At 34.0% G+C, this 20,449-nt stretch overlaps 1 protein-coding gene across 3 annotated transcripts in view; it reads right to left on the bottom strand.

The window, feature by feature from the left end:
• TXNDC16 (thioredoxin domain containing 16) overlaps positions 1 to 20,449 on the bottom strand; it is an 81,772-nt gene that overhangs the window by 14,771 nt on the left and 46,552 nt on the right. For all 3 annotated transcript variants that reach the window (XM_037503344.2, XM_037503342.2, XM_037503345.2), the window contains 7 exons: positions 16,866 to 17,032; positions 16,470 to 16,530; positions 11,772 to 11,895; positions 9,316 to 9,468; positions 8,678 to 8,737; positions 4,561 to 4,729; positions 3,794 to 3,930 (listed from right to left, as the gene is read on the bottom strand). In XM_037503344.2, coding sequence (XP_037359241.1) covers positions 3,794 to 3,930; positions 4,561 to 4,729; positions 8,678 to 8,737; positions 9,316 to 9,468; positions 11,772 to 11,895; positions 16,470 to 16,530; positions 16,866 to 17,032 — 871 coding nt within the window. The remainder of the gene's footprint in view (positions 1 to 3,793; positions 3,931 to 4,560; positions 4,730 to 8,677; positions 8,738 to 9,315; positions 9,469 to 11,771; positions 11,896 to 16,469; positions 16,531 to 16,865; positions 17,033 to 20,449) is intronic.

Raw genomic sequence — 20,449 nt, forward strand, 5'->3', positions numbered from 1 at the left:
AGATCTTTGTTTCTAAATTCAATATCCCACAGAAAGGTTCCTGGCTCTTTGGAAAAACAGATGATTCTAGGAATAGGGATAGGAAGATCTCATGCCAAAAGGACATATTCAAAGAATCATGGAGATATGTCAGACAGGCATAGGAGTCAGAATGAAGGGGTGTCTACCAACCCATACTGAGACAACTGGAGCAAACTAATGATAGTAACTGATCACCTATTGAATAAAATAATATTCAGGTATCCATACTGATAAACAAATGAAAGGGAAAGCTCTTTCTTATAGTAGTATAAGAATAGTATAAGTATAGTATATAAGTATTATTACAACTAATAATGTAAAAGGAATAATGAAGTTAGAAAATTTCCACCTGGCAGATATCACAATAATAGTTTTTTCAAGCAATGGATTCTAGAAATGGAATACAAAAATACAATGAAAAATAGATTATTTATAGAGTTTTAAATTATCTCATCACAGGTATTTATTAATTACAAAAGAAAAAAATAGTAGCTTTCCAGTACAGGTATCCAGCTGATACACCAGTGGACAGATAATAGACATTTCTGCCCTCATAGAAATAACATCATATTAGTCTTCAGATATTAAAATCTATATGAATAAAAAATCAATATCTGACATAAAATAAGTGCTCAACAGATGTTAAGAGCAGTTGGCTTTTTTGAGTGACACAAACATACACAGATATGTTAATAAATTCATAATAGCCTTTCATTGTTATACATTTTCTCATTCAGTGGACACTGAAAGACCAGGAACTATCAAGTGAATGCCTCCAAAAAATAAAACAAACAAACAAGAATAAAGACAACCTGATAATAGCTGACTGGAAAGGCTGGGAATAATTAATTGAATTAATAAAAATATCATATCCAGATGCTATCATTCTGGATCACTAGAACCACCTAAATATAATTAAACATTATGCTTTTGACTTCAGTAGAGATAGTTACATGCAAATTTTATCTTCATTTGTACAGAAATATGATCAGTACACTGTTCCTTATGTTGATCTCCTATATAAAACAGTATGAAAAATTTCTCTCAGCACTTACAATCAGGGAGAAGTCTTGTCTATGGGTGAGTCAGCATCCTAACTTCTAAGTTGCCATTTATTTATCATTTAAAAATATGATAAAATGTAAAATTTTCACCACTGTTTCTAACTGCTATCAGATTACTTATGAAGTTTTATTATCAATATTTGTTTTCTAGATATTCTACATAATTATTCCCTACTCTTTTATTGCTTGATTTTTATATTTGTTTAAATGATTTTATTGTATTTGTGCTTTTTATTATCTGAAGACTATTTTTTGAAACATGCCTAGTGTAAATAACAAATGAAAATTTCTGGGCATCAGCATGTGAGGTAGATAAAAGGCAAGGTCAACAGTAAGAGCAAAAACATTAGAAACAGAGAAGTAAAGCACAGGCTCGTTCACCGCATGATTTTTCATAAAGACCGCAAAATAAAAGGCTATGTTCTCCAGGGATTTTGTCTAAGAAGGTAAGCCATAGTATACACATTAATATTCTCAGTATTTCTTTCCAATAAGCTCTTTTCACTTTTATTTTAAAATATGTTTAACACCAGGTAGAGGGGGCAAATTACTAGACTTAAATTTGTAGAAAAGTTAATTAGTATTTAATATTATCCACTCTAACGCAAATAATCACAAGTGTATCACTGGACATGGGAACCTCTTCCTATACCAAAATTCTTAAAATATTTCTCTCAATTTGAAATTCATCTTAAATAAGAGAAAAACAAGAAGGGATCACGATGGCTCACTGGGTAAGAATCTGTGCTAGGTAAGAGCCAGCATGTGATAAAAAACACTGAGGATTTTGTTACCTAATGAAGAGGCCATCCATAAACAACAGCAAGAGAAAAATATTTTCACCAATATTATAGGTCAGGAAAAAAAAATAAACCTATTGTAACTTCCATTTAAGGGTGAAATATGTGAAAGACATTCCCATGAAGCAAGAAAAAAATATAAAGAGTAGGAGTCTAAGAAAATATTAAGGGAGAAAGTGAATGGCACAGCCGTTGATGTGGGTACTCACCCCAGCATATTCTTTCGCTGGTACCATAAATTTAATTTTGAAACTACAGAAAAATTGAAAGACTGGTAGCTATCACCAGACAAAGACCATAAAAGGATCCTAGAACACAAAGCCAAATCTTGCCACATAGGAAAGAAAGAGGGCTAATGCGAGGAAGAAACAATTGAGGAGATACAGGAGTAAAGTAATCTCATATACAACTTTCATTAAAAACTGCTAAAATGAAAAAAACAGAAAATAACAAGTGTTGGTGAGGATGCGCAGAAATCAGAACCTTTGCACATTATTGGTGAGAATGTAAAATGATACAACCACCATGGAAAACAAGGAGAGATTCCTCAGAAAGTTAAAAATAGAATTTCCATATGACCCAGCAATTCTGCTTCTGGGTATATATCCACATGAATTGAAAGCAGGGTCCCAAAGAGATCTATGTACATCTATGTTCAGTGCAACATTATTTACAGTAGCCAAGAAGAGGTGGAAATAATCCAGTGTCCATCTACAGAAGAATGGATAAATAAAATGTAGTATAGATATTCATCCTTAATAATGAGGGAAATCCTAAGACATGCTAGAAATGGATGAACCTTGCAGACATTATACTAAGTAAAATAGACTAATCACAAAAAGACATACTGTGTGATTCCACTTTTATGAGGTACCCAGAGGCAGTTGCCAGGGGCTACAGGAATGCAGAGTAGTTGGCTAATAGGTACAATGATTCAGTTTTTCCTGAAAAAGTTCTGGAGATTATTTAGACAACAATGTAAATATACATAATATTAGTTTACTATATGCTTTAAAATGATTAAGATGGTAAATTTTATTATATGTTTTACCACATTTGAAAAAAGATTAAGTTATATTCAAAGCAAGAAGAAAATATATATTAGAGTAGGACAATATTATAAATGAAAGTGAAATGAAAATATAGGTGAATATTAAGGCTGATAGAGATTTTCTATTAGCTAAAAGCAATGGAAGAACTCTCAAACTCAATAGATTTGAAAACAAGTTTTAAACTGCTACACATAAAATTATTATTAAACAAAGTTAAAAAGCAAGCAATGAAATAGGGGGAAATTATTTGAACAAAATGACAAAAGCATAATAATCAAGTATATAAAAACTCTCATAATAATTCATTAGACAAAGAATAAAACTCCATTTTAAAAGTAATGCATATAACATAAAGTGTATAGAAGACAAAGTTATTGTCCCACAAGAAGTCTATTAGCTCTACTACACAAAGATTCATAAATAAAATTATTTTTAGTAGCACACTGGGAAAAAGGAAAAAGGAAACAACGTAAATATTGTTTATTGGTAAACAGCTAAATTATGGCTTATTCATTATATCAAATATTATAGAGAGATGATTTTTGAAGACATAATCACCTGGAATAAACTGCACCGATATAATATTAAATAAAAATAGCAAGACATTAACCTAGAAGTAACCCAATTACATTAAATGTTTATAAATATGCAATAAATAGTACACAGAAAAAGAGGGAAGGAATTGCATCAACATTTAACAACTCTAAATAATTAGAGGATAGTTTTAATTTTTTTCAAATGTCTTTGTATTTTCAAAATTCCGTGTAAGTTATCTTTATTTAAAATATTATTTTAAAAAGCAGTAAACAAAATTTTAAGTATCTATTGTGTAATTTAAAAGGTCAACTCTACTTACCTGTTGTCATGGTTGGACTAAATAATCCCAGTACTGACACACTAGAATAGGAGATCAGGTCTTTATATAATTTCCCACTTAAATATTCTTCTGCTTCTTGGACAGATGTTATGGTCACTGGGCATGAAATCCTGTTACTAAATGAATATACAACTACAATCAAAATTAATTTTGAAAGAAACTCTTCAGCTTATAAAAAAACAACATTGAATTTAGCAATCACTACTTCCACTGGATAAATATCTGGAGAAATGAAGACAATTACATACTATTCTTTTTTATTTTTAAAGATTTATTTATTTACGCATACAAGAACTGGGATGCAAGCCAGAGGTGCAGGGGGTGAGAAGTTTCACCAGAGAAAGCAGGGAGCAGAACAGGCAGATGTACTGAAATATACTGCTGAGGGAAGAGGAGGATGAGACAGGAGAGGTCTGCTGCACCTTGTGGGTTGCTCCCTGGCCAGTGGGGGATACAACTCCTACTGCAGTAGCTATTGATAGCTTGATAGCATTATCTTTAACCCCTGGGCCACGAGGGAGGCCCAATTACTAACTATTCTAAACAAAAAAATCACCCTCATTAGACAAAATATCTATTGCCCCTAAACTGATGGAATGTAGATAGGTTCTCCTTATTGTTATTTATCCTTTCATCTCATTTATAGTATCTGCTTTCATCTATTCAATGTGTGTCAACAAAGTATGGGAATTAGGCTTTTATAGACCTAAATAATTTAAACATTTAAGATGTAGGTGAATACTTACAGGTGGATAAATTTTAGGAGTTCTTCAGTTCCTAACATACCAGCGTAAGATACTGGTTTCTTGCCTTCCTTGTATATCTTTACAACAGGAAATTCAGTAACATTTTGCTTAGTACATACATCAGACCAATCTGCACAGTTTACTCTAGTAAGCAGCATAGTGGATTGGCCTAAATAAAAGGAAAATGCACTTTTATAAATGTTAATGAAGAAAACTCAGTTGTTGAGAATCATTAATATTTTTATTTTTATAACCCCATTTTAACTTAACAACATAATTTTTTTCAAATGTCTTATTTTAACTTCTTAACAATGTAAAACACACCTGCTGACATACCTTGATTTTTTGCAATACCTTTCCCTACTTCTTTCCCACCTCGCTACCAGCTCTTGTTTGATCCCTTTTGCAGCCTCTTTGCCAGTACAACTGGAAGTTCAAGGTTTAGCTTAAGATGGCTTGTCTTCTTGCTCTACACTCTCTTCCTAGATAATCTAAATAACCATTAACAATCTAAATTTTTTGCCCAGAGTCCTCTGTAAAGTTCTAGACCCATGTATCCATACTGTTTCTCAATTTCCTCTCAGTATCTAAAACCAACTATTGTTTCCTTCCTGTATATATTGGTGAATACTGCTATTCCTGTAGAACTCAAAAAATAAAGTATTATGTTTCATGCCTCCCCATTCCTAAGCCTTCCATGTCTAATAAAATCAGTGTACATATCCTTTCAACAATACCATCTAATATTTAGTTATCTCTTCATCTGTCCATTTCTCTTTACTAACCATCATTTCTTCTGGATAACTACAAGAGGCTCCTAATTCATCTCCCTGATTTCAATGTTTCTACACTGAAGCCAGAGATAGCTAGCTAGAATTCAGTATGTTTCTACAATGACGTTAGAGATAACTTCTCAAAACTCAAATACGTTTTGTTTCCAGCCCACCCCCACCTGAGTGTGGCCTTTCTCATCCCTTCAGATCTCTGCATATGTGACAACTTCATGGAAGACTTCTCTAATACCCTCATCCTCATCAGGTTTCTATGCTCTTAGAGAACTGTTTCCTCCCTTATCTCATTATGTAATTATGTACACATCGGTGTGGTTATGTGATTAATGGCTCTCTCTATCTACTCCTGGAGAGTAGGAACTGTGTCTGTTTTCCTCATCATTGATTTTCCACCATCTGGAGCAGTCTGTGCACATGATACAGCTTATGCAGGTGAATAAATGACACACTTGAAACTCATTTAGGGCTCTGGGTACCCATCCTGTCTGTATAATGTAATTTCCTCTCAGCTTAGGAAAATAGAGTGGATTCCCACAGAAAACTCCTACTTGTTCTATAACAGACTATGTAAAGTTCTCCAAAATATCATTTCATTGGATAGAAAGAGTCAAAATCTAAATAAAACAAGCAACATATAAGTCAGCCACTGAAAGGAATAAATCCAAACAAAAGGAAACTTTTATAACATATTAGATCAAGGAAGGAATCTTTGTTTAACAATTTAGAATATATCCTAATTTAGGATGTAACCAAATCATAGGATTAAAATTATGAAATGCAATATTTTAGTATTTATCAATAAGTTTTTAATATTGAAAATTCACTTACATATTTTAAACTTTTGTAGATACAATAATTTATGACTTCAGATTTAGTGTTAGCAATCTTTTGGATAATACAGGTTGGTGTATTCTATCTTATTTGCCATTATGTATCTACTGCCTAGGACAATGTCAGTTCCATAATGTACCCAGAAAAAACTTGTGGAAAGTACCCTCATATTCCTTAATGAACAAATTGTCAATTTTTACACTAAGGTCTATCAGTACCTGAATATTGAGTACTTCACAAAGAGAAATCTTTATCCTTTCTATCATCAGATGTGCTAAGTGACTTCACGACCAGGTTCTCGTATCCTTTAGTTTAATCGGTTAGTCAATAAATAGCCAATGATGCTTGTTTATACAGTGTACCATATTATATTACCACCCAAGTATGGAATATAGTGTAATTACAAATGTAGTTCTTTCCCTTTGGTAAACTCCTATAACAGGTGATGACTGCAAAAAAAATTTTATGATTCTTTTGTCCCTGCAGTCCAAGTAGAAATCTTTGATGTTATCTTTAAACTGAAAAAAAAAAAAAAATACTCAAACATGTCACTAAAATTTAACAGAAGTTATCAGTTTAATATTTTATTTTCTGTCCTGTAAAACAGTTTTACTCTTTAATCATTTGAATTTGTCTTACATTCCATATACTTGATCAACACAGTGCTTTCTAATGGGATTTTGAATTTAAAGGGGAAAAAAAAATTCTCTTAAACTACCTAAGTATAAAAAAAAAATCTTGATATTTGCTGCCACCTTGTGACTGAAAATAAAAGTCTTCATCGTCTTGAACTAAAAGATGTAAAGTGGCTTTTCCCCAAAAGTATGAAAGGTTTAGGACTAAATATCTATAGTATTACAACAGTTTTCCTAATTCACAAAGTTGTAGTTTAGGTTTCAATTCAGACATAAGACACTGTAGGTAGCTTTTCAATGCATTTCTACATTGAGCCCCTTGTACTTTCAAAATATTTCATTATCTAAGATTTAACTAGTAAAAGATTGTTATTCATAAAGAACACACTAGTTGAAAAAGAAAACCAAGTCCTAGGCTGTTTATCTGATTTTTCTACATCCATATACAAATCAGTCATTGCATTGACGATCAGGTAGTCTACTTTATTTGGTCATTAAAAGAGAAAAAAGTAAAAGAATCTTTTTCCATTTTCATTTGGTATCTAGCCGAATGGGTTGGGAGAAACCTATTCTATCATTTAGCTACATTATCCAATTACTATTTCATTATGGTTTTTATTTTCACCTGCCTTTTACTTTCTTCTGATTACATGCAAATAAGAATGGAGAACTTAAAAGAAATTTAAATATGCCCATAGACTGCAACTATAAAGGAGAATCTGAAAGAGAATAGGAGGATTTGCTTTTTTCAAAAGTTGGGATAACCCTTAATCATCACTTTATTTGGGTAATGAAATAATCAAAAGTTAGATCAAATGTGGTTGGGAATTGAATGGAGGAGAAATAGTTCAAAACCTGTCTTTTAAATCTCTGATTTTATTACATGTTACATTTAGGGTTGATTTCCTAGAATCAATTTTCTGAATTCATAAAAGTCTCCAACATATAACTCATATACCAGTACATGTTTTCCACTAAATAAAACAAAATTTGTGAAACTCTGCTATATTAGCTTATTCATTTAGTCAACAATTATTAAAAAACATATTCTGTAATGTAAGGCAAAGCACCAAGTCCAGTAAGCTAGATAGAGGGTGCACTCAATAATGAAAGAACCTGTAAACTAGTATCCCAAAAAACAAATGGCAGTAGATATATTCCCAGAGTAAGCCAGAATAAACCTATTTAGCCATAATAGCATTTATTTATAAGGAAAACAAACTAGGAGGAAACCATATCTAACACAAACAATACGTCCTGTCTTATTCAAATGTTTATAAAACATTAGACACACATTATACACACATTATTTCTCTTACTAACAGGCGACCTTACTTCTCTCTATTGCTTTGTTCATTTGGGGGTATGGACATTTTGATTTACAGTCCATTCCTTGAATTACTTGCCTACAACTAAATCAAGTTTCATGAGACAACTAAAATGAAAAGATCCTCGCTAATAAGAAATATTCTAGACCATGAAGAGTTAAGTACATAGAGTCAAGAGCACTGGGATCTTGACTTTTCATCGGACTAGGTGAGAATAGGTCTTACCTATCACATTTTCATTTTACAATATTTAGTACTTATTTAATAATATTTATCATATTGGATTAACTTGTAGCTACAAGTCCTTAATGCGCTCTCTACATTCTCTTAAAGATAGAAAAGTTCCATGAAGACAATCAGAGTAAATCCTTCTGGATATTTTGAAACTCATGGTTCATTAAGTTAAACTTGGAGACAAAAAAATAACTATCTGAGGCTTTATATTCAGCATATTTAGTTTTTTAGCATAGCAGTTTTACAAATAGTTACGACTTAAAGCAAGAAAATAAGCATGCCTACCGCCGTACAATACCTTTCAATTTAATTGCCACATCAATATAGGATTGCAGAAATGCCATGGATACTGCTTGCCCTATATTAAAATAAAAAATTCAACATATATTGTAACATGCATATCTCCAAAGTGTCTAAAGTTATAAATAACAGATTTGTGGAGGTTCCCAAAGTTGTTATTACTTAATAAATAAATCTTAATAAATGTTATTACTTAATAGATAATAAATAAGTCTAGTATTCAATATTATTCAAACATTTAAGAGAGTTCCAAATGTAACTAATTTTCTGCATTAATACTGCAAGAAATATAATTGAAAGGCTATTATTTGAAGATATAAGCAATATATGAAAACTATAAGAACTATTAATATATTAAAAGCATTAGCTTTAATCAAAATAATATTTCTAAATAAATAAGCTAAACATCTGCCATAATCATTAACCTTCAATTTGTAAGTCAGATATACATAATCAGTTTTATAACCCCCCCCCCCAAATCAGCTAAATAAGTAAATGTTTCAATATATACTTTCTACCTGGGACATATAAGAGCAATGCCATTTACAACATGAAATATACAGGATGCAAAAATAAAATGTGTCTACTTCAAGTGTCCAATATGTAGTATAATCGCCTGTTAGGGCTCATACTCACAGCCAGCATAGAAAAGCACTATACTGTCAGAAGTCATTACTGTCGTATTAAATGTCTCTTCTGTTAGTTCCACTGTAAGTTCCAAAGATAACTGTGTCTTCCTATCTCTGTAAACAGTTTCTTCCACCTCATCATCCTGAATATCTAGAATGTCTGTAAAGGAAAGAGTGTAAATACAAACATATGACTAAAAATATTTAAGTTCTCCCAGACAAGCATATGAATATTTGGCACTTAAAAACTTTGAATTCATACTACCTAAATACTTAAAATGCACAATATTTAGAAAACTTTCCAGTTTTCTGGTTTCTTATCTTAAATAACATTGAGGTGCTTCCTGACCCAGAAACTGAAATTTTAAGCAGTTCTATAGCAATTACTTAAACATGTATGTAAGTAATATGAATACTGATTTTTCTGTTCTAATAGATTTAGCAACTCATTATCCAAAATGGTCCTATCATATTTGACAGTACTAACTTAACTTCCACTATGACAAACACTGTTATAGTCAATAGGCAAAGTAAAAACAAAGAAGATACTGCACCAAACCACATAAAGCTATAGGATATTCAGTCAATAACTGATCACTGAATAAATATGTAATTATAAAATGTAATCAGTTTATTTTTAAAAATGTAAAGATACAGTGAGTTTCTAACAGGAAAATTTTAACTGGAAGATTCAAAATCTACCAGATAGTCAAGAAAAGATATTTTTCAGGCAAATAGAATAACACACGCCAAGGCTCAGAGTTATAAATGGCCTCAGCATATACTAGGTACTGAAGGAAAGAATTTGACTAAAACAAGATGGGCTGAAGGAATAAATGGCATGAAAAAACTCTACGCTATGCAGTGGCTAGATCATAAGAAGACATAACAGTCAAAAATTTATTCTGGATTTTATTTTAAATGCATTGAGTCACAGTTAGATTTTGAATATATTAAAAACTCAAAAACTGCAATATATACAAATCTCAAATCATTAAGTTATACACCTGAAACTAATATAATATTGTCAATTATCTTTACATTAAAAAATTTCATTAACACAGATAGGTAAACAGACCTAACCACCCACCCCTCCACCTATCCATCCATTATCTATGTACATGGTAAAAAACATATTTTGAATTTGTAAATATTCCTTTTATAAAAATTATATGGTGACACAGAGTAGCATCTAACTTGATTAGAGACACAGTTTCCTAGAGGAGTTGACACTAGCCGAATATTAAAAGAAAAATAAAATTTAGGGAGGCTATAAAGAGAAGCAGTAGAAGCATATATAGCAAATAGAACTGCATACACAAAGGCACTGAAAGAACATGATGCAAATAGAATTGCCCATGTTGACTACATAGGTGATATTAAAAATTATTTTCATTTTATAAATGCAGTTAATATGATAATTTTAAAAGGAGATCCCTGTAACCCTGAAACACACAGGGAAATATTTATGGATAAAATTATGATTGAGATTTGTTACAAAATGATAAGGGATGGAATAAATGTAATAGGATTATCCATAGGCTGATGGTGGTTTTGGGACACCAGCTAATAGTTAATGGGGAATTCATTCTATTAGTCTGTCTACTTTATAGTAAATTCTTAATTCTCTAAGACAGCATGAAAAACGGAAAGGGAGTGAGGAAGACAATATTTAGAGAACTAAAGTATTATTTTCCATACAGTTTCTACTCCCACACAGAAAAATATTAGATTCTATAAATATTAGATTCAGCACCACAATTCTCTGGCTGTTCATATCTGCGAAGCATAACAGTTACACTATATTAATTTTAAGGTAATTTTAAACACTGCATTTCGGGCCTCCATGGTGGCGCAAGAGGTTACGACGCAACCTATGAAGCTCTCCACAGCCACTGCAGCAAGAGTTCGATCCCTGGCCAGGGAGCTACCCACATGGCGCAGCAGACCTCTCCTGACTCGCCCTCTCTGCTCTCCTCAGCAGTGTACTTCAGTCAATCTGCCTGTTCTGTTCCCCACTCTGTCTCTGGTGAATCCTCTTACCCCCCTGTATCTCTGGCCTGTAACCCAGTTCTTGTATGCATAAATAAATAAATCATTAAAAAAAATAAACACTGCATTTCATGACACTAAAAAATGTTGTGATTATCACAGAGGAAGAGATTGGGGGGTGAGATCAATGGGTAGAAGGGGTTATTTTGATAGTGATGACACGGGGAGCTTGGCAGTGGAGAGTGAAGCACACACAGGTATAGAAGTATGAAATTCTACTCTTGGAATCATAGTTTTGTAAAGGAATGGTAAATCAATAACATCTGGTTAAAAATAAAAATAATCCATTTTCTCCGACTTCTTCACAGTCTTGAGTAAGAATATATTTTATGATAATTCATTGACATTTCACTGACCTTATGGAGGCTGGGAAGGAATGGGGGGAGGGGTAAGTGTCACAAAATGTATTACCCATATCTGGATCTTCCATGTCATCATCGTCATCTTCTTGTATTTCCTCAGTATGTATATTGTTTTCCACACGGGATATTATTAAATCAACATCATGTAACACCAAAAATTCCACTGGCATTCCCTGGAGTTTTGAAAAACATGACTAAAATTTAACAAACCATTTTAACATGTTTTACTTGTTTGATGCAAAAATAAAACTAAGCTTTACAGTTTTAAAGTTAAATAGCAAAAAAGGGAAATTAATTCCAGAATCACTATAAAAAGCATCAAAATCACACTATATATAAGGATAGTGGGCATTAGTGAAAAAAAGATAAAAAAGATAGTCTCACTTGTTTCTTGTCACAATTGCATAATGCTTAAGTCTGAAGCATTTCACATATAACAAGTCCTGCCTCAATATAAAATGGAAATACATATAAATTTATTACAAACAGGACCAGTCAAAATTGATATTCCACAGAAATATTCAAAATAACTTTATCTGAAATAATTCCACCAGAATGGTAAATGTCTGTCTATAAACATAAAAGTATTATCTCTGCCTTCACCCCAGGTGTTTTAATACCAAATTTATTCTCTTGAGATTATTTCATTAAATTTCCTTTCACTAATGCCCAATTATCATATTTTAAGAAAATGAAATTTGGGGTAACTAGATTATTTTAGTAAGTTACCCCTGATGATAACTATACATTAAAGCCATAAAAGAACTGTTTGTTATTTGATATCACATAGTTTTACATTTTTAATACTGTATTCAAAGCAAGCAATTTTTCAGTCTTGCCAAAGCATAATTTAGTTACAGTGTAGAGGAATTAAAATCAATCAAACTGAATTTGTTTCAATATATATTGAAAATTTTGTGGTACACTTTTTAATTCAAGTGTAACATTCACACAGAAAAGAACAGAAATGGTAAGGGTATTTATAGTTTGATGGATTTTTACAAAGTGCATCCACCTATATGATCACCTTACAAATTAGGATCCAGAATATGAGTGTACCCAGAAACAGGCTCCTAGCTTCTCCCTACCATTATCCTTCCCCAAAGGTAATCACTATTGCATCTTTCATCACCCTCTATAAATTTTCCCAGCTTTTGAATATATATAATATAATGGAACAATACAGTTTGTTTCTTTTGTTCAACATTATTTGTGAGGTAGGTCCATGTTGTTACATCTAAAGACAGTATGTATATTGTTTTAGTTTATTCTTTTTCAAAACTGTGGAGTATATTCAATATATGAATATATTAGAATCAATATATCCACTCTACTCATGTAATATGTTATTTCCAGCCCGGGCCATCCAAAATAATACTGCTATGAATATTATTGTAGCTGTCTTTTGGAGCACACACAGACATATTTGTATTGCACAATACTGAGGAATATAATTGCTGGTTCATATAATACATGTAGCTTCAGCTTTAGTAAGCACTGCCAAATACTTTCCCATACTTCATTATAAAAGTGCTCACTCCGACCAGCAGTATAAGAGTTTCAGTAACTCCACATCCTTTTTAACAAAAGTAACAATACTTTTTTATTTAATTTTAGCCATTCTTGGGGTGAGCAGTGGTATCTCTTCGGTTTTTATTTGTATCTCTAGCAATAGATTATTCGCTAATTGGAAAGGGGGAAATATATCTTATGATGGGGAGAATTAGCTGTCTCATCTTAACTCAGTGATCAAACATGGCCTATAAGTGAGAAAAACAAATTTTAGGATAAGATGTAACATTAAAAAGTTAGCACGGAGTAGTCTTACCCAAAATGTTTAATGGATTTAAGGAATCTTAAATTTAACTTCTGCTTTTTTGAAAAATAAGGGAACAGAAGAACAACTAGACAACAGCAAAAGGAAACAGAAAATTTCAGAATATGAAAAACCTGGTCCCATTTATCCAAAAAGTCATTGTCATAGGTAGAAAAGGGACAGGAGAATCAAGATATTAAGAGCTTTAAGAAACATACTAAATGTAATTCATAATCCTTTAGTGGATTTTGGTTTACAGAAACATTTACAGAAAATAACCTTAGGGTGAGAAAATCTGAAGATATACTGGCTATGAGATTAGACTATGATACTAAGAAATGGTTAATTCTGTCAAATGTGAAGAGAGACTGTGACTATATGCAGGAGAATAAAGTAGTTTTTAGAGATTTATGCTAACTATTTATGGGTAAGATGTTATATTTGTAACATTCTTTGAACTGTTTCAGAAAAAAATTACAGATGAAGCAAATATGATAAAATGCTATTTATTGAATCTAGGTAGGAGTATACAGCAGCTCACTATATTTTTCTTTTTACTTTTCAGTTATGTTTGCTGTTTTATTAATACTAAAACATGTGAAAAAGGAATTGAAGGGTTTTTTAAATGTTAGATTCTAAGAAAGATCCAAGGGATTACCACCATTCCACACAATGCTATCCTATTATGAAAGTCTATTCCTCTTCTCAGGGCTCCTACATGTGTGTGTTTTCTCTGTGTTGAAATACGCTTCCCCCACATATCCATGGGTTCATTCCTTTGCTTTATTAAAGTCACTTATCAGTGTTGTTTTCCAAGGTTGACTTCTCACCTTAGTTTTTTTATTTTTTCCATTGCCCTTAGCACCACCTGACATTGTACCTATACTTGCATCTGTCTCCTACTACTAATAAAATTAGCTCCATGGGGACAAAAACTTGGTTTTGTTCACTGCTATATCCCTCAGAACCTGGGACTATAACGAAGCAGGTACGTGATAAACACATATTAAAAGCATAAATTAGTATTAGTTAATATTTATTGAGCACCTACAATGTGATGGGCTCTATGCTATGTAAGCACTTTATGTAATTTATTTTAATATACTGAGCCAAGTACTTAAAGTAGCTATTATTATCCTTGCTTTACAATGAAAAAAAAAAATGGAAACACAAAGAAGTCCGTTATTTGCCCAGCGTTACAAAGAATTTAAAACAGGCATTAAGATTCTGTAGCAGAGGTGCAGCAGACCTCTCTTGACTCACCCACTGCTCCCCTCAGCAGTGTATTTCGGTCGATCTGTCTGTTCTGTCCTCCACTCTGTCTCTGGTGAATTCTATCACCCCCCACACCTCTGGCCTGTACACCAGTTCTTGTATGCTTGACTAAATAAATCTTTAAAAAAATTATTTAAAAAAAAGATTCTATAGCATAAACTCTTAATGTTATGTTACTAATCACTGCATAGGGGGAAAAAATCTGAAAAACTAAAGTAATTCTAACAGAAGCATTTTATCACTCTTGCTACACAGATAAAGCTTTATAATATTGTACTATGAGTATATAATGCTATTTATGCAACCAGTCCTAGTACTTTAGGGACCTTCAAACCTTTTGCCTAAAGAGATGCAGGCAAGGATTATGCAATCCCAGGATCAACATTACTGCCTTGCTGAGGAAGTTAAAAAATATGTAAAAATAAAATGATTTGCACTGAATCCAATAGAAATTCACAGAAAAGTCTACTTTATCCTTTACAGAAAATATCTTTGTAGACAGCTCTCTAAGATATAATTTATCTTACCTTACACTATACAAAATTATTTGTATAATATTTTAACAACTTAAGACACTGAAACTCAGAAAGTTACATGAATTTTAATTCTCATACAAAACCCGTTTCCCAGTAACAAATAATTATAATTTCTTATTTAAAGATCTTTACCTACTAGCAAAAAAAAAAAAAAAAAAAAGGCTTCAGAAAGTATTTTTTCCATTACCTGGCCAAAGAGCAGAGCATACTTGGTCAATATTATTCACGTTTGAACCATACAATTACTTTCCTATTTGGTACTATAAAATTTCTTACAAGTTAGAAGGAGAGGCTTTCTCATTTCTCATAACACTAATGAGAAAACTGAACTTGGAGAAGTTAATTTATTTGATCCTCGAACTAAAAGGAATAGAATTCAAGTCTTCTGACTCTTCGCCTAGCCATAGATGTAGGCAAGATAACTTAAGTTTAAACTGTCTGGCAGTCTGTAAACACATCAGTCAAGTTTTTGTCATATTTATAAAATATTTAGAAGGTGTTTGAAATTAAAGTGTTCTTAATAAATGTAGAAAAATATAAGAAAAAATGAAAATAAACAGAAATTTACAAAGGAAATGTAAATGGCCAATAAGCCTTTTTTTAAAAAGTTCAATCTCACTAGTAATCAAAGACATTAAAACTGGAAAGAACTTTTGTTGAAGATGGTAATGTTCAGTACTGGCAAAGATGTATAAGAAGCACAAAATTCCAAGTCCTGGTGATACAAGTATGACCTTTCTGGAGGAGAATTTGACAATGTATTTAAAAGCTTTAAAAACCCCAATCTCCTTTGACAAATTTCACTTCCAGAAATTTACCCAAAGGTAAGAAACAGTGATGTTCAAAACAGTATGCAAAGGCAGGCATCATAGCACAACAGCAAACAATTAAATAAAATTTATTTGAAAATTTCTTTAAAATACATAAATAAATGAAATGGGCAAAGAGGCTGACAAATGAAAAAAATAATGCCAAAATGTTAATAGATATTTTTCTTGAATAGTGACAATTTACAGAATATCTTTTCTATAATAAGCATATGTTACTTTAGATCACATATGATAACTTTGTTTAAATAAGCAGATAGACACATTACAGATCAACACATCAAATGACTAACCTCTTCTGCTCTTTTGAAGACCACATTAGCATGCTGAGGAATGTCCACTTCCAAAGAGTCCCTTTTTCAAAATGGAAATAGATGTTTTATGTTGCTAATCTGATAAATAATAGTAATCCAGGATGTCAACATAAAATAGAACTGTAAGCTCTTATACTAAAAAGTGTATTTGAAAAAAAATTACAATTTAATGAGTCTGGTGAATTTTATACATATAGTCCAGATTTTCCATTCTTCATCTTCCTTTAGAAAAGTTTAAAGGTTTAAATTTTAATTACTCTAATAATCAATGTATAGACTTTAGCTTTGAAACTACTTTTAACTATAATTATATTTTAAAATGATAAAAATATTAGTGTTTTGCTAAATGTAGTATATATTTAATATTCAAGATACCTTAACAAGAGTAAAACTCCTGCTTTTCCCAGAAGACGCCAAGCAACCCATTCAGCAGTTCTTCTATCAGCTTCATATGTAGCTTGTTGACTAACAATAAAAACCAGTGGCAATCCTAGTTGGAGATGAACAGTTGAAACTTGTTGAGGTTCTTCAGCAACTTCAGTCTTAATGAAAAAAAGGAACAAAATGTTTTCAATATGTGATAATAATGTTCCAACATTTGAATTTAAATCCTGCTAATTCTTATTAACACAGTCATGAGTAAAAATTTAAGTATGTGAAATAAATCCAACATTAACAGATGGGATCTCATAATTTCCAAAGTTTAATGATCCCAATATACCTATACTTCTGGCATTATAAAACTAACAAATACTATAGAGTTAAACATAAAATTACAACCATAAGGAATAATATAAATCAAAAGAAAACCCCAATAAATGAGTGTGGTACTGATAAATATTTCAAATGAAATGGAACAGATAACTAAAGAATAAATTCTTACATATAGGAGGGGGCGGAGCAACATGGCGGCGAGGAGACACTGCGAGTAAGATCTCCCATTAAAAAAAGTGAATAGGGAGGAAAAGCGGCAGGTCCCAGTGAGAACTGGGACATGGAAGATAAACGGGTGACGCCAGCGAACTGCCCGAAGAAGAAACTGGCCATAAAAGAGGACTAGAAGGGAGGGAAGCGCAGAACCCTGCTCCCCTCCCCCGCCCACAGAGGCGGCACTCTCCGACCAGCAGAGAGGAGGAAACAACAAACCAAAACGGCCCACAAGAACAAACGACGCAGCAAGCGGGACTGTGAGTGGAAAGGAACTATTGCAGCCACCACACCCCGTGAACGGGAGCTGAGGCGAACCCTGCAGGATCCGCCGCGGCGGTGAGCGAACGGCTCCGGGCGCCATTAGAGAAGAACAAAGACCCCGGGAGACGCGCACACAGCCCGGGCTGCCGGTAAGCTGGCGCGGGAACGCGGCGCGCTCGGTGCGCTTGAAAAGCAAGTGCAGACCTGGATCTCGGCTGCCCAGGTCCCCGCGCCTGCGACCTAGGCTTGCGGGGAGACGACCTAGGCTTGCGGGGAGACGCGCCGAGGTCCTCACTGAGGTGAAGGTCCCTCCCTGAGTGAGCAGGAACCAGGCGCCCAGGCACGGGAGCGGTGCAAAAGGCGCCCTTCCCGCGCCACTGAACTGGGCTACAGCCCGCGTCCTGGAACTGAGGGCTTTGAACTGAGACCCGGGGCACGAAAATTCGGGGCGTGGTTTCTCCACGACGGTGGGGCACAAAGCAGACACAGCACCCCAAAGCTGTTGAGGTGTACCCTACCATTCCCGCTCTGTTCTCTGTCCCACGGGGTGGGGGGAGGCGAAAAACAGCCCCCCAAGGACAATAGGAGAGATCTCTGGCGCCACCTAGCGACCAGGAAAAAAAAAGTCACTAACACCCTATAAAACAGGACATTTCTTAAGACTGCTTGAAAAGGGCAGAAGGTTTCTGGAGGACCCAGTGGCCAGCCGGGAAGTTATTCCACGCCAGGCCCCTTCCGACCAGCAGTCTGAGCCCACAGAGGGAGCAGGCACCCACGTCCGGGGCAGACTGGGTGCGCAGAAGAGTGTGCCTGAAACCGGAGGCGCAGGGACTGCATCCCGCTTCGCCATTTGAGAACAGGGACATTTCTTCAGTAAAAACTGCCTAAAACCAGCAGAAAGCTCCCCCAGAAGACAGAGATGGCTCCTGGAAGAGCCAGAGGGGAGCGGAGAAGTTCACCCAAGATGTCAGTCAGTCCGAGCAACACAGCGTCCCAACGCATACGACAAATTAGAAAACAGACAGTAGGGAGTAGAAGAACCACACGCAACCTAAAAACTCCTCAGGAAAGAAGCACACCACAAAAAGAAAACCACTCCCCAGATTGCAACGACAGCAACTTGGAAGAACTTCTGAGCCTTCCAGAAAGAGAATTTAAAATTGCCATGATTAAAAAAGTGATAGATCAGAAGAAGGAAATTGAGTCCCTAAAGAGGGAAGTAAGAGAAATGCAGGAGATCAAAGAATTAATGGAGGAACTAAAGAACTCTGGGAAAAGCAATGAAAGCAGAATAGATGAAATGGAAGAACGAATAAGTAATCTTGAAGACACAGAAATAAAAAGAACCAAAACAGAAAAGGAAAGAGAAGTACGAAGGAAAAAGAATGAAGAAAGACTTCGGGAACTATCTGACTCCATGAGGAAAGGAAATATAAGAGTTATAGGAATTCCAGAAGGAGAGGAGAGAGATGTAGGAACAGAGAAAATATTCATGGATATAATTGAAGAGAACTTCCAAATGAGAAGAAGGAGCTGAAAATTGATATACAAGAAGCAAGAAGAACACCAAACTTCCACGACGAAAGGAAAAACACAGCAAGACACATAATAGTAAAGCTCCCAAGAATCCAGGACAAGGAAAAAATAATGAAGCTGACAAGAGGGAAGAAACAGATAACATTCAAAGGAAAACCAATCAGGCTGACATCAGACTTCTCTGAAGAAACACTACGGGCAAGGAGAGAGTGGAGGGACATAGTCAACAGACTCCAAGAAAACAGATGCCAACCAAGAATACTCTATCCCGCAAAGCTCTCTTTCCTCCATGAAGAAAGAATATGGACCTTCCCAGACAAAGAGAAACTCCGGAATTTCATTGCGACTAAACCCCCACTCCAAAAAATACTACAAGGAATCCTAAAGCCAGAACCTCAGAGGGACGAATAACAACGAAAGAAGACCAAAAAAAAAAAAAAAAAAGTTATTAAAAGAATAAATAAATAAAATCAAAGGAAAGACAAACATAATGGCAAATACAGATGCTAACATATCAATATTAACTCTAAATGTAAATGGACTAAACTCTTCAATAAAAAGACACAGAGTTGCAGCCTGGATTAAGATACAAAACCCAACCTTTTGCTGTCTCCAGGAAACACATTTAGCTACAAAAGATAAAAATAGGCTCAAAGTCAAAGGATGGAAAACAATCCTACAAGCAAATGGGCCAAAAAAGAAAGCAGGAACAGCTATACTTATATCAGATAAAACAGACTTCAAACTCAAAAATAAAAAGAGACCCCAATGGTCACTACATTATGATTAGGGGACAATACTTCAAGAAGAAATAACACTCATTAACATATACTCACCAACGAAAGAGCACCAAAATATATCAGACAACTGTTGTCCTCTCTGAAAACAGACATCAGAGAAAACATATGTAGTGGGAGACTTCAACACACCACTATCAACAATGGATAGATCAACAAGACAAAAAATAAGTAAAGAAACTAAAGCTCTAAATAAGGACCTAGAGCATTTGGGCTTAACAGACATCTATAGAACACTAAACCCAAAAAAACGGAGTACACATTTTTCTCAAGCGCACACAGATCATTCTCCAGGATCGATCACATACTGGGGCACAAGACAAACATCAACAGATACACCAAGATTGAAATCATACCAACCATCTTTTCTGACCACGAAGGCATCAAACTAGAAATAAATCATAAAAAGAAGGCAAGGAACTATCCTACCTCATG

The sequence above is a fragment of the Talpa occidentalis genome, unplaced genomic scaffold, assembly GCF_014898055.3.
Source record: "Talpa occidentalis isolate TD23 unplaced genomic scaffold, MPIMG_talOcc4v2.1 talOcc4.11, whole genome shotgun sequence".
Classification (NCBI taxonomy): Eukaryota; Metazoa; Chordata; class Mammalia; order Eulipotyphla; family Talpidae; genus Talpa; species Talpa occidentalis.